Source organism: Cucumis melo, chromosome 3 (assembly GCF_025177605.1).
Source record: "Cucumis melo cultivar AY chromosome 3, USDA_Cmelo_AY_1.0, whole genome shotgun sequence".
NCBI lineage: Eukaryota > Viridiplantae > Streptophyta > Magnoliopsida > Cucurbitales > Cucurbitaceae > Cucumis > Cucumis melo.
The window spans coordinates 23,359,465-23,374,638 of NC_066859.1; the positions used below are offsets into that span (position 1 = coordinate 23,359,465).

General features: G+C 32.7%; 2 protein-coding genes and 1 non-coding gene across 26 annotated transcripts; 2 read left to right on the forward strand and 1 right to left on the reverse strand.

Moving 5' to 3' along the window:
* Positions 1-237: 237 nt before the first annotated feature.
* On the reverse strand, positions 238-329 carry TRNAY-GUA (transfer RNA tyrosine (anticodon GUA)). The gene is given in 2 exon segments: positions 238-273; positions 293-329. It is a non-coding gene; the product is annotated as a tRNA-Tyr (tRNA).
* A 1,386-nt stretch (positions 330-1,715) lies between these two features.
* On the forward strand, positions 1,716-8,404 carry LOC103496457 (uncharacterized). 24 transcript variants are annotated; one of them, XM_051082533.1, is made up of 7 exons: positions 1,718-1,962; positions 3,500-3,586; positions 3,675-3,763; positions 3,839-3,991; positions 5,391-5,478; positions 6,794-6,860; positions 7,889-8,404. In XM_051082533.1, exons 4-7 carry the CDS (start codon positions 3,868-3,870, stop codon positions 7,940-7,942), a joined length of 333 nt encoding a protein of 110 aa, XP_050938490.1. In that variant the 5' UTR covers positions 1,718-1,962; positions 3,500-3,586; positions 3,675-3,763; positions 3,839-3,867; the 3' UTR covers positions 7,943-8,404. The 24 variants fall into 24 exon arrangements, with proteins under 24 accessions (XP_050938496.1, XP_050938490.1, XP_050938492.1 ...); XM_051082535.1 differs by having other exon boundaries at positions 3,675-3,705; XM_051082537.1 differs by having other exon boundaries at positions 3,675-3,701.
* Positions 8,405-9,985: 1,581 nt separating this feature from the next.
* Positions 9,986-13,752, forward strand: LOC103496456 (serine carboxypeptidase-like). Its single transcript, XM_008458308.3, has 9 exons — positions 9,986-10,423; positions 10,922-11,090; positions 11,259-11,378; positions 11,590-11,733; positions 11,819-11,969; positions 12,072-12,160; positions 12,435-12,693; positions 12,805-12,938; positions 13,479-13,752. The coding sequence occupies exons 1-9, from the start codon at positions 10,089-10,091 to the stop codon at positions 13,605-13,607; spliced, it is 1,530 nt and encodes a 509-aa protein (XP_008456530.2). The 5' UTR covers positions 9,986-10,088; the 3' UTR covers positions 13,608-13,752.
* The last annotated feature ends 1,422 nt before the right edge of the window (positions 13,753-15,174 follow it).

Below are 15,174 nucleotides of genomic sequence, written 5' to 3' on the forward strand. Positions count from 1 at the left end.
ATTTAAAAGTCAAAAAAAATGTGAATAACCCAATTAAAGTACAAGATTTAGAATTAAATATAAGGTACCAAACATTTTATTTTTTAAATTTTATTTTATACAGAAAGATAAAACATTACTACACATTACTACACCCAGTAATACACAAAGAAAAACAATAGAATTTAGCTGCACAACGCAAAGCAAAAAAAAAAAAAAAGAAAGAAAGAAAAAACAGAGAGAGAAAATAAAAGAAAATCCGACCTGCCGGATTCGAACCAGCGACCTAAGGATTACAGATTGGACATTCCCACTACAGTCCTCCGCTCTACCAACTGAGCTAAGGTCGGAACTGATGAAAAGAAATATGATAAAATTAATTAATACTTATATTGTTGGTTAATATATTTCCAAAATTATTCATATACTAAGAAATTTAAATTATTTGCACCATAAAACCATAATATGGGTTTATTATATATGCTATAGATCTGCTCTAAATGGAAAACTTGCTATAAGTAAAATTTTAAAATTCTGGTTATTGATTTTTTATTTTCTAAAATTTATTTCTCTTTTCAATCTCATAAAATTACTTTTTAAATAATATAAGTTTAATTATCGATTTTTGATTTTCTCTTTACACACTATGCACTAATGCAATTACATCCATTTCGAAACAAATGCATATGGTCGATCTTGAAAAGGAAGCTTGGATTGATATGACTCGTGTAAGTTGGAAATTGGAACATTATAGCAAATAACACAATTTAGGAATTAAAATAAACTAAAAATATAATATATTGATAAAATATTCGTAGAAAATAGCAAATATTGATCATCAATTAAAATTTTTTAAAATGTCAAGTCTATCTCTGAGTGGCTATTGTAAATAGAAACTATTACTAATAATTGACGTCAATGATAACAACTTATAACAAATTTCTTAAATTGAAAGCTATCGCTGACGCTAACAATACCTATCAGTGACTGCAACTCATGACAACTTGCGATGAAAGTTTTCAATTTAAGAAAATCAAGAAGAAACATTAGTAATGATGACAAATAAAAAGTTACTAATATTGATAACAACTTATGACAACGATCGTTAATAACTACCACCATTAATAATTTTTAATTCAAGAAATTTGGAAAGAAACACTTAAAATGGTAGTTGTATGCGAGTTCTTTTAGTCTTTTACTAATTTTTATGCCATGTATGTAATTATTTTATTCTCATGCTATATATCATATCATGTTTTGTTTAAGTATCATTTACGAAAGTAATTTTTCTTCAAAAATTCATTTAACTAAATTAGTAGACGATCCTTTTCGTAAAGATAAACCTAACTCAGATGTTACTCATGTTTTTACTCCATAAAAGTAAAAAGGTATTCGATAGATTTATTTTCGTGTGACGATGAAAAGACGAGAACAACACAGCCAACTTTTTTTTTTCCTTAGAATAATCATACATAATTTCATATTGCACCCTATTAGTATTAGGTAAGTGCATCATAAATCCCTACTACTATTATTAAACCTAATTTTTCTTTCTCAATTTGGTAATTTCAATACAAGCAAAAGGATCGCCGCGCCGCATCAACTAAATTTCATAATGACGAAAATACCCCTTATACATTAGTTAGGTAGAGGGGGCTTTTCGGCAATTCATGTCAATAGTAATAAAATATAGCTTAAATCCATTATCCATTCTTAATCAAAATCCATGTCAGCAATCGACGCTGAGTCGTCAAATCGGAGAAGAAAACGCCATGCATCACCAAAAACAAAAATTGAAGAAAACGATTCCGATTTTTTTCTTCTTCTCTCCTCATTTCAATTCCCATTTTCTGTGGGCTTCGTGATCGGGATTTGTTTATTTTCGGTCGAACCCAGATACCGAGATTGGATTTCTTTTAATCGCATTGTGTTTGTTCTTCTGTCTCGATTGGAATAATGCTTTTGTGACGTTTCCACTTCGAGGTATGGATTTTGATGCTCTTGTTTCTGGGGAATCTGTTTCTTCTCTTTTTTTTATTGTTTTGATTTGGATTTTCGATTCTGTGGGTTTTCCCCATGGAAATGGGCGCTTGGATGTTTATTGGGCCAAATGTATTTCGTTTTGTGGAGAATCTGCTGGTGGGTCTTTTTACTGGATTTTGATTTGTGCCTGAAGAATCTATCTTTTTTTGTACTCCTCACTTTCTTTCGAGTTAATACGTTTTTTTCTTTTGGAAAATGGGTGAATTATGCAGTTAGGTTAGGGTAGGTTAGGTTATGGGAGCAAGAAATTTTGGGTCGTATAGTTGTAGTGTTTTCAGTTGAGGAATTGCGAACTGTTGTCTCTCGTTTTTCATTATGATCTGGATCCACTAAACTGATGGGAAGTGTTTAATTGACGATTGGAGGCGAGGGAATTTGAGGTCGGGTGAGTACTTTTTAATAAGAGTTGAGCATTTCCTTGAGATACATACAATTCTTGATGCTTTGAACTCTGAAGATCTATCTTGTGTTTGACTTCTTTGTGGGAGGAGTGGTGTTAAATTTCTGTTAATTTACCTGTTTGGCTCCTTAGTCGAGACTCTGGGTTCTCAAATCTGGATCCAATGGTTTTGATTAGACCATGACGATAAATCGTGGTGGTTTTTGATTTTTACAAGGAAAATTGTGGAGGCTCTTTGTGTTTCTTGACAAAAAGGGAAAATGAGGATTCAGTTGTATGCATTTTATATCATCGAAATGGACAAAGGAAACATTGTCTTGTCTGCACTATGGTGCAAGAAACAGGTTTAAATCTTTCAGTTTAAGAAATGAGGGTTATAAATAATTAAATATGTATTGGCTTAGTTCATACTTTAAACTAGGGAAGCAAGGGAAGTCTGAGGATCCTGAAACTTTCACGGTTCATGATTTGAAAATTTCTCTTAGAGGTCAAAGGGTTACTTGAGAAATTTGTTTATAAACTCGGCATCTCTGCCTATGTTTGGAAAGGGTATCTTCATGTGGCTCACTGGAGTATGCTCTCTGTTATGAGACATTTGAGAAAAGAGAAATAATATAGTGTTTAGGGGTGGGTCAATAAGGACCCAACTTCCAAGTAATCTTTGGTTTTTCGTGAAGTTTCATGTTTCTCTTGGATTTCATTTTGGCTTTTTGTAACTATTCCTTTGGTAACATTATTGTCAGTTGGAACTCATTTCTTTAGAGGAATCATTTGTGGACTGGTTTCTTTTGTATGCCTGTTATTCTTTCTCAATAAAAGAAATCATTTCTATTGAAAAACTTATTTACAGCATGTTCTCCTATTGAAAATTAGTTCCTGATTTAAACTCAAATGTTAACTGGATTCATAATGGATATAAGCGCTTTACAACTTCAAACAAACTTCACATGTATTATGTTATGTATGTGTCTATGTTTTCACAAAATTTTCTCACTACAGTTGACCACCAACTAGTTTCTTTGCCAGTTTTATTCTGTGAAGCAGTTCAAATAAGAAGTTCACCGATTTTTGTTTTAGGACAAGTTCAGATGGCTCAACTAGATTGTGGATTTCAGTTTTGAAACTAGGCCGATTGTTTTAATTGCAGCATATATGAAACTTGTGGTGAGAATATTTGTTGAAATTTCGTGATTATTGATTTCTATTGTCAGTTGAACTGGTTTTCAGCATGCCTTTTCGTTTCTGATTCCAGGCTCCAGCGGATAAAAAAAGTGTAGACGTATGTATGTATTGCACACACACGCTAAGTGGCTGTTCTCTGAAGATAGGGATAATTATTATGTCAGAACTTTCTGTTCTTTTTAGTAAGAGTACTGCTTGTGGCTTCTAAAAGAAATACTTGCTTTATCGTTGCAGGAAGGATTGAGTCTACTAGTTCAGAGAAGATGGAGATGAATAAAAAAGGTTCCCACTCAAAAGAGAAACCGACTGTGGGCCGTTCTTCATCTTCTAGTGAAGTGAAAAAGCCTGCCGAAAAAGACTTGAGCTCCTCCACATTTGTTAATCAGGGTAAGCAAGCATTTATTGAATTTGATAGGGATAAGCCACCTGTTCTGTAGTTTTTGGGGATTGGTATTTCTTTTGTGCTTGTATCATGTTTCCTGTAACTGATGACCCCGTGGAGCTTGGAAGTTTTGGAATAAGTGCTCAAAGGAAAAAAGAAGACGTAGAACTCGTTGTTTGGTTCTGTTCATGTGAATTGTTTTTAGGTTCTCTATTGCAATTTGTGCGTTTCAGTTAATTTAGAGGCTCCAATTTTACTCCCTCACTTGGGTAGCTCTGTGGTGGCTTTGTTTTTTCGCCATTTTGTTTGTGTGGGTATTTAGCTGGAGTGGAACAATATAAGATTTTAGAGAGATTGAGAGATTTAGGGGTGAGCATTGGGAGTTGGGAGTTCGTTAGATTTAACTCTTTGCTATTGGCGTCCGTTTAATATTATTGTTTCTAATTTCCACCTTTATCATTCTTTTAGATTGGAGTCCTTTCTTATAATTAGGGTTGGGGATTCTTTTGATGGGTTTGTTTGTTATATGCCCTTACATTCTTCCACTTTTCTCCTTGGAATCTCTGTTTCTTTAAAAATAATAAAAATGGTTTACTATCTTAGAAGGCGTTGATATTGTTACACTTGCTTTCTTAACTGCGAAATGAAATGGTGACGGAATCGTTGATTTGATCTGAGTTTTCTGCATTTGGTAAATGCACGTGAATGCTAAAGGTGGAAGTCAGGCAAAACTGAAAGAAAGATTGAAAGGAAATGGACTAGTAGTTATGGCTGGACAAAGGAAGAGGTTTTGTGAGGGAATATGGGAATCTCGACACGTATACTTTTTTGTTTCATGTATTGCACATCAGACTATGCATATATGTAAAAAGATCCACTACAAATTAAAATGGAATAGTTGCAAATATAGCAATTAAATTCTAAATATTAATATATGTAGCAATATTTTAAAAAATTACAACAAAATTTGTTAAAGTCTATCGATCATAGAAGTTTATCACTGATAAACCATGTTGCAAATATTGGTCTACCACTAATAAACCATAAGAGTCTATTAACGATAGAAGCCTCATTGATAGACGTTGCTATATTTACTATTTTTAAAAATGTTACTATATACTTAATTATTATTTCTAAAATGGCTACCTATTATAGTTACTTAGTTAGAATAAAACATCCGAATTGGCTAGAGGATAGATCGGCCAAGTCCCAGCCCAAATAAATACTAGGAAGTCGTTGACCGATGTGACAGCTGTACTCCTGACCTCTGAACGTTCGTATCTTTTTAAGGAATTTTTTGTTTCTTCAAGCTTAGGTTTCAACAGTGACAGTAACTTTTTTATCATTACGTTTGGTCTGAAATATATTTTCCCTGATCATAATAACCCACGTTTTTTTTTGTAGCTGCAATTTGTTGGCACGAGAGTAGAAAGAAGTGGGTCGATAAAAATTCTCAACAACAACAAAGAATGGAAAGGGAATCGATGATAAGGTGATATCTCAGTAGCAGAATAGTTTACCGTTCCATGTCTTGCTTTTGCTTGCGAGTAGTTTAGTTGATAGAATCTGAAAGGAAGCTCATAGTCATAATAAAGTGGAGATTTCTGCACGTAAATTGAAAGTTGAACAAGAAATCCTACTCTGGTTATGAAGTTCAACGAAACACTATAATACTATTAAAGTGAACCCGAAAAGATAACAGCAAACTAGTAACTTGAGCGTATAGAATTTAAGCAAACATTTTTTTAAATGTCAAGGTACCAATTACTATGGTCACCCAAATGAAATTAGATAAATGGTTGAAATAATAAAAAAAATGGTTCAATTCTTGAGTCATCAACTCTTTGGTGGGAGTAACTTTGTTATCTAATATGGGATTCTGTTTAGGATGCCTCCTAACAAGAGCACTCAAGAACACAAAGAACAAACCAGAACACTAAATATAGAAATATATATTGCAATATCAATGAAAAACTACAATATACCTCAGCACATTGTATAAGCTCGAGAATCCTCTTCCAAATTTTCTAAAGAAAATCCCGTAAAATTCTTCACAGCCTTTTCTCTCAACATTCCACCTGTTTATAACTAAAAGTCCTAAAAAACTCACTATCTGATGTGGAGCTAATAAGTAATAACCATACTAATATTCTCATAATAATCCTATTATTTTCCAAACTAGGGGCCTCACAAATTCCATCTTAAAACTAATTGGCTAGCTCATCTATTTTATAAAAATCGTAAGGCTTATTTTTTAACGTGGGATTATTCATGTGTTCCCTCAAGATGATGCCTCTTTGGGTGCACCATTCTTGAATCATATGCCAAATTTTGTTTTTAGACCAAGTATCCGGGGCTTTATGGGTTCTAATACTCTAATATATAATTTGAGGTTTCATCTCAATACCAATTGACAACAATAGTAGTCCATTCATCTTATAAAGATTGTGAGCTCCCTTGATTTTTTTAATGTGGGATCTTCAACAAACTTGCCCATAACCATAGACCACAGGTTCATAACTAACAAATTAAGATGATTCGTAATTGCTCAGTAGCTGGCACTCATTATTGTAAGTGATGCAACAGGCTTTGCATTGTAAATGAAAGCAGTTGTTTATTAAAAACAAAAGTAAAGTGCAAGCCGAAAGAAGTCAGTTTATGTCTTGAAGGAACACACTTTTTCCATTTTTTAGTGAACAAATATTTCATTTTCATCTGTTGCTTTTCTTTACTTACTCCCATCCCAGTAATGAAATATTTAATATGAACATAACCTAAGTGATGAATTGTTCACTTTAAATTTGCAGCTGGTCAACAGCATATGAAGATCTGCTCTCCACTAACGAGCCCTTCAGTGAGCCAATACCTCTTCCTGTAAGCTTCTGAAAAGTTCATGCCGTTTTGTTATATATATACATGTGCATATATTAGTCCATATGCTTGCTCAATCAATTGCACGTTGATTCTTCTGTTGCCGTTGCACGTGTTCCTGGTTCTGATATGATAGGTATATCATTAGAAGGAGGTTTTTTGGGGTATTATGGATATCTTAGGCTCTATTTAGTAACCATTTAATTTTTTTTTATAAAAAAAGTGTGCATGTTTTCTCCTGATTTGTTACTCATGGTTTTCATATTTTCCCATATAAACATTTGAATAATGATGTAGCGAGAAAGATATTAAGTTAAATACATGGCTAAAGAAGGGAAATTCATCACTCGTTGAGAGAACTCTCTCCAAAGAACACAAGTTACATATTTTCAAATTGATGATAAAAAAAATTCTTATTACAACCCTAAATTATGTATTTGTAGCCTTAAGCCTGTACAAGAAAAGAAGACAATTAACTAATTATTCTAAAATATTGTATAAACAATTAAACACTAATTAATCTAAATTAACAACTGAACTAAATACGAACTAAAATACATGTCCTATAATCTCATCATCAAATACTTGGCCCAATTTTTAAAAACAAAAACAAGTTTTTGAAAATTATTTTTTTAATTGTCGAATTTTGATTTTGATTTTTGAAAACACTCCTAAAATGTAGACAGCAAAATATAGAAACCAATAGATAAAAGTATTATTTATAGACTAAATGTTCTAAAAAAAATAACACCATCAAATGGTTACCCAACAAAGCCTTAATAAGAAAGCTAAGGAGTTTGTTGAGAGAGTTTTATGGGAGAGTTTGCTTGTAAATAGAGTAGGTTAGAATGGACCAAGTTAGACATTGATTAGACATACTTCAGTGGCATCTCACGAAAGGGAGGTTCCGAGTTCTTGGGAGATTTATATAGCAGTCCATTTATCTTTTATATTACAATATATTTCAGGTTTTACCGGTTGATTTTCGAACTGTGTCTAACGTTTGTTGATGCTTGTGATGTGGCTGGCAGGAGATGGTAGATTTCTTGGTTGATATTTGGCATGATGAAGGGCTTTTCGATTAGATAACTCGACACAAAAAATATTTAGCTGTAGACAGGATCTGAGACCGTGATACCAAGTTTCGTGATGTGTTCATACTCGACGAACTGCTACTGGTTCTTCCATTTACTAATTCTATGAAGATTATATAATCTTACATTGTTGTGATCTTTGTTCAAACTAACAACTAATTCAACATTGTATCATTGACCTTCTTGTGGTGGGAGTAACATCCTGATATTTATGCAGCAGTTCAGGGTCATGGAAACTTATTTGGAGAATTATTTTTAAAAATAATTTCATGTTTTTCTTTTCTTTTCTTTCTCAGAGTTGCTATTAATAACTCTGATGAAGTTTTTGTTTTTGTTCTTAAAATTTCAATGTATTAGTCTATGTGTTATATGGCTAATGGTATTGTGTATTCCAGATTGAAGCATCTCATATTAACAAATCTATGTTATGGTGCAAATTAATTTGTGGTTTAATTTTGGAACTTGTTATTTTGCATATTTCATTATTTCTGTCCTTATAAGATATGCATGTTGCACATTTCAACATCAACCAAGAAAAGTGTTAAATGAGACAATAACTAATACTTCTACGCAAAGTTAAAATGTTTCTGGCTGTCATTGTCACTTGTTTCTTTATTGATTAGTTATTTGTTATTATCAAATGATATGTCTATTAATCACCATCATTGTGTCACTTGACTACATACACATGTCCAGTATGAAAAAACTACTTCTCTCTAAGATCTTATATGTGATTGTATCAATATATTTTATGAATTATAAACATATCAATATATTAACGAACTATAAACATAACATGGCCAAGTTCATGCCAAAAATCTATTTTTTCTTTTTATCAATGTTGAAACTGATTTTAGAAAAACCTTAAAATTATTTACAATTGATTTTTCAATAATTAGTTAAAACATGCTTTAACTGTTTTTTTCTTGTGGAATATAGGTATAAAAAATGGGAATATTTAGATGTTTGAATTTGTAGATGCTTTGATATCTTTATATGATCAAACAAATCATGTTTGTTTATGTTTGTAGGAGTTTGGGAATACTACGATAAATATGTGTTTTTCTAGGATTTTTACTTTTAAGTTTGCATAATATTTCAAAACTACCAAACAACTATTTATTAATTATTTAATATTATAATTTGGACTTATGAAATGTATTTGTTTTTATCCATTTGAATTTCTTTTAAAGTTAAATTTATTTTTCATTATTTTTATATGTTTATTTTTGTCAACAAAATATATATAATAATTTAAGATTTTTTAGAAAATTAAATATTAATTTGAATATCTTGCTAAGAAATTTAACGATATAGGAAAAAAAAAAATTGAAATATAGTTTAAAGAGAAATTTATATGAATAATTTTGTACGTTCTATGACAATCAATTGTACTTACATCATTTTCTCTATAATTACACTATTATTGTCGAATACAAATTTGTGTTTCTTTAAAATTAAATACATAAATAAAACTGCATTTTAGAATAAGCTTTTAAATTAATGGTACGTTTGATGTTATTTTAAAATTTTAGATTTTATCTATATTTTCTGCGGATGAGTTTTAATTACTGAATTGACATTATTTTAAAATTTTGGATTGAATCTCTTTTTTTTAAAATAATACTTTTAACTATCATTTCCAAACACGAACGGGTGTTGGTTTGATCGGTTTAGTATAGTAAAATGTTCTCCAACCATAACAAATATAAATCAACATTGATCGGTGGATTTAGGTGTTTGATTTCTCTCTTTCTTAAATGTTTGATTTGGATTTTTTTCAAATGGGCACCGCTTCCCGTTATCTCACATTTGGTTCGGTTTTTCAGTTATACATACAAGGGCATGGAGGTAATTGAACTTCATGTTTCTGTAGACCGTCGGAACAGATAATTTTTAAAAAAAAAAAATCGATAATTTGAGTGCGGTTTAAGCTAATCTAAGCCGTTCATATAAAGTGGGCCACACGTACGGCTAGGATCTTTTTGATGTACGGTTAAGCAATATGAGTGAGAAATTCTCAAGCATTTCCTCTCCCCTCCCCTTCATTTCTATATACACTGTTTTGAAATTGTGAGTATCCATTTCATCTTCAGAGGTTGAAGAAGGAAGAGAGAAATTTGAGAGCCAACAAGAAATGAATGGTTCTATTTCTCTCTGTATTTTGCTATCCATTTTGATTCTTTCTCCGCCTTCCTCTTCTGCTGGAATCCTCGATGATCCTCGTCTTCCGCCTTCCGATTTTCCTTCCGCTCAGGCCGAGAAGCTGATCAGAGAGCTCAATTTGTTTCCTAAATCCGATGCCAATATCATCCATAGGAATATCGAAAATTCCTCTCTGATTGCCGCCGGAGCGAAGAAAATCGTTGAGAGGCAGTTGAGATTCCCTCTCTTTGATGATTCTGGGGTTTCCTTGGAGGAATTGGGCCATCGTGCTGGATATTACAAGATCGAGCATTCTCATGCTGCGAGGTGAGGCCTTTGAAACCCTAAGATTTTGGCTTTTTACGTGATGGATGGGTGTTCTGCTTTTTACATGCTCTGCTTGGATATACTGCATGTTTAGTTTTCTGTGCTCGGTATCTCAATGAATTACTGTTAATAAGTAGTGTGATTATTTTAATGATATATATCCTGTTCATTTTCTTGAAACGTTTTGTTCCATGAAGAGGATTTTCTGCAGAACTCTTTGATTTTTTTTTTCTTCTCGCGATTTTAAAAACTGAACGCGTTGTTAAAAAAGTGTTGATGTTGATGCAGATAGTGGATACTATAATTAATCATTATAATGTATCTTTTAATTTAATTACAATTCTTAGTTAATTTCAATTCGTTGATTTGGACCCTTTTTTCCATGCGAATATAGATTGATTATTTTGTTCAAGCTGCCCTAGCTCGATTATTAATCTTGCGATTCTGTAATAAAAGGCGCTGTGTGCTTAGAGGTCTAACTGTTCACTTTTTTTGTAGGTTGTTCTACTTTTTCTTTGAGTCCCGGAACAGCAAGTCAGATCCTGTTGTTATCTGGTTAACTGGAGGCCCAGGATGCAGTAGTGAATTGGCTATGTTTTACGAAAATGGTCCTTTTAAAATTACTAATAACTTGTCTCTTGTTTGGAATGAATATGGTTGGGATAAGGTAGATTTACTATTTGGTTCTCTCTTTGGTTGGCTATGATTTTTATTTTTTCAGGATCTAGCAGAGCAGTTAGCAAACTGTTTGTTGATTTCATCTTATACATGCTATTTACTGAGTTTCACTGGCTGTAAGAGAAAGGTGTTAAAAAAATTTCTCCTGTTGCTGCAGGTATCAAATCTTCTGTATGTAGACCAACCGGTTGGGACTGGTTTTAGCTATAGTTCTGATAGACAAGATATTCGTCATGATGAAAATGGTGTTAGCAATGACCTTTATGACTTTTTACAGGTAATTTCCCTTCGTTTTCCTTTGTTTAGTTACTGGTATTACTCATTGATTTTGGAGTGAAGTCTGTCTTAAATGTTATCGTTATTGATTTCACGAGTTGGGTAACTTTGGATGTTTGTTTGACTCTCTGTGGAGGAATGTGGAGATTAAAATTTGTTTGGCAATTTTTTAAAGACTATATGATATAACCTCTGGATTTTCTTGAAATCAGGCTTTCTTTGACGAACATCCTGACCTTGTTGAGAATGACTTCTTCATAACCGGAGAATCTTATGCTGGGCATTATATTCCTGCTTTGGCTTCTCGGATTCATCAGGGAAACAAAGCTAAAGAAGGAACTCATATAAACCTTAAAGTATGGCTTTTGTGTCTTAGAATTATAGCATAAATATAAAAATATTGTTCTAGCAACTTGATCCATCTTTAAATACATTGGGCAGGGATTTGCTATTGGCAATGGGCTTACTGATCCTGCAATCCAATACAAAACTTACCCAGATTATGCATTGGACATGGGCATAATTACGAAGTCTCAACATCGTCATATTAATTTGTTGGTACCACCATGTGAACTGGCAATTGGTGCTTGTGGTGTGTATATTTTTTACTTTGGCATTTGATATTCCTCTCTCTTGTCTCTAGCGTGTAATGGCTTCTGCTGGTATTTTTGTTTAACATGCCTTTCTTTTCCAGGTACTGATGGCACACTTTCTTGCATGGCTTCTTATTATGTTTGCAACGCCATATTTACCAGCATTATGCTCCATGCCGGTGATATGAATGTAAGATGCTACTTTTCTTTCTGATTAATAGCATTAAGGTCTTAAATTAGTGATACTTCTGATGACTTAGTTTGATTAATCTCTGAGGAATAATTGTTATAGATAACATTACAGGTGGAAGCAATTAACACACTATATGTATCAGTCTAATCTAAATGCCCTTTCACGACAACAAATGTTTAATTAACCTTGATGAGAAATGGGAATCGTTCATATGCAAAAGGTTTTTGTAGATTTTTGACGTTGAGAAGCAATTGACATTACTCTTCTTCAGCATTATGACATTAGGAAAAAATGTGAAGGGAGCCTTTGCTACGACTTCTCAGATATGGAGAAATTCTTGAACCAGCAATCTGTTAGGGAAGCCCTTGGGGTTGGGGATATAGAATTTGTTTCATGCAGTCCTACTGTTTATAGGGCTATGCTGGTGGACTGGATGAGGAATGCCGAAGTGGGTATACCTGCTCTACTCGAGGATGGGATCAAGATGCTTGTATATGCTGGCGAATATGATCTGATCTGCAATTGGCTAGGTAGGTAGCATTCAAATTCGATAATATATTTTATTCATGGACAAATAGTTTAATCTTTGATGCATCATTTGGATGTTTTTCTAAGTTTTGAGTATGATTGTATATGGATAGGCAATTCAAGATGGGTACATGCAATGCAATGGCCCGGTAAGGAGGAGTTCGTGGCTTCTCCTAAGGTCCCCTTCTTGGTTGATGGTTCAGAAGCAGGATTGCTTAAAAGACATGGCCCCCTCAGTTTTCTCAAGGTTCCTCTCTCTCACATTTTCATGAGCAGCACATTTTAGTATTTTTTTATGGAATTCAATTACATGGGGTTTGAGATTCAAAGGTTAAAAGTAATTAGGTCACTTACCTACAAATTAACTCCCACAAATTTCCTTAACACCAAAATGTTGTAGGGTCAAGCGAGTAGTTCCGTAAGATTAGTGAAGGTACCCATAAGCTACCTCAAATACTTGTAGATATCAAAAGAAAAAAGAAATACTTGGTATTCTAGTTGGGGATATTTGTACAGGCAGTTAGTTAGCGTATCCGGTCAAAAATAGAGATACGGAGAGGATTGAGGGAAGGTGGACAATTGGGCCTGGCGTTAGCATACTCAAGAGGAGAGGTTTCAAAGTGCCTTATACTTAGTTTGACTTTTAGTTCTTCTTCCTTTATGTTTCAATAAATTTCATATTTTGATCTACTTAGAGAAGGTATTCTTATGAAAACATTAATTGTCGTATTAGCTTCTTGATTGAGAGTATACGACCTTAGTTGAGCTATGGTATTCAACATAACAGGTTCATGATGCGGGGCACATGGTCCCCATGGATCAGCCCAGAGCTGCATTAGAGATGCTGAAGAGGTGGACTCGGGGCACACTCTATGAAGAATCATCTGATCCGCAAACCTTGGTCGCGGATATGTGATTCGGGCAAAACCATACAGCAGTGTCCTATAGTGAACATTTGTTATCCCAAGTATGTAGATATCTCCGTATCTTTGGGATATGTTTAAATCTTATGTCCACGCAGTTTTAATCTTTATATGAAAACTGAATAGCTTTCGATCTTTTATCTTTTCCCTATTTAGTTTCATCATCATTTTCTTTATCTTTCTACCTAACTGTGTTGTCAACTAATCCTGGGGAAAGAACATACTTTTTAGCTTTGAAGTAGCGTGGCCATGGGAACCCGACTATTCGGGTTATAAATTCCTTTTTAACCCAAACAGAATTATCATCTAATCATTTCTTTTTGTTTTACAAAAAAAAAAAAAGGGGGGGTAAAAATGTTATCACGTAATGTTTCTATTGATTTACAGATTTGTTTTAAAGCATTGAATAATGATTTGCAGCTCAATGTTAATACATATTCGATAAAGTTGCATTTTTTTAGAGAGGAAGTATTATTATTATTATTATTATTATTATTATTATTATTATTATTATTATTATTATTATTATGATTATGAAACTAAATATATAATCTTGGAAAAAGTTTTGTTGTTTTTTTATATTACAGACAATACCATTGAAATTATACAAGAAACAATAGTTTTAAAATGTTAATTCTACATTCGAGTAGATGCGATTCATTCTAAATTTATAGAAATGTAATAAAATCTATAATCGTAGAATCTACACCAATCAAACTTTTATCAGTCTTTCAACGAGACTCTTTGTTTCGTTGGTTCTAATTTCTGCTATATAGGGAAGAAAAGAATAGGACAATATATATGAAAAAAAATTGCATTGTGCAATATGTTAATACTTTGGGTCTGGACTTCACTATACTATGACTAAAGTTTTTGTATTAATAAACCAATTCAGCAATGCTAAGCTAAATAAGTACAACAAGGATCGGTTGGGTAGATCACATACTTCGAATCATTTGGTCTTTTCAACACTCCACTATGAAACATCTTTTTTGTTTTGAGTAACATGTTGGGAAAGGACTTTCTCCAACGGGTTGATTAAAAGTTGGGAAAATTTGCAAGTAATTTGTAGCTTCCGGGACTACATATTATACATTCATTCCTTTTTGCTTGTTCTACTTCGACAGATCTTATTTGGAAATAGGAAATTGTTACTAAATTAATTAAAAATGTATCTTATTTGGAAATTGGAAATCAATGAATGTAAATTCGTATTTCTTTTAAGTGTGGTTAAAATGTTTCAAGTGTTCTCAAAATATATTAAAAAGAAATGAGTTGAACTCTTCAAATAAGCCGTCGTTTATTTTTTCTTATGATAATTCGTAGATCTGGTGCTTGGCGCAACTCCATTACTGCTTGATTTGCTGTTAAAATTAGGAAAAGTTAAGGATAAATTTTAAGAAGGGCTATCCTTTTTTAATACATTCTTTTTCAGCGTGGGGTTAATTTATATGCATCTGGATAATAATTTTCAAGTAGTCATGAATTGAATCTGATTTTTCTTACAAGGTGATCATGAATGACTAAATCTACCATGCTTTAACCAAATATAACATATTT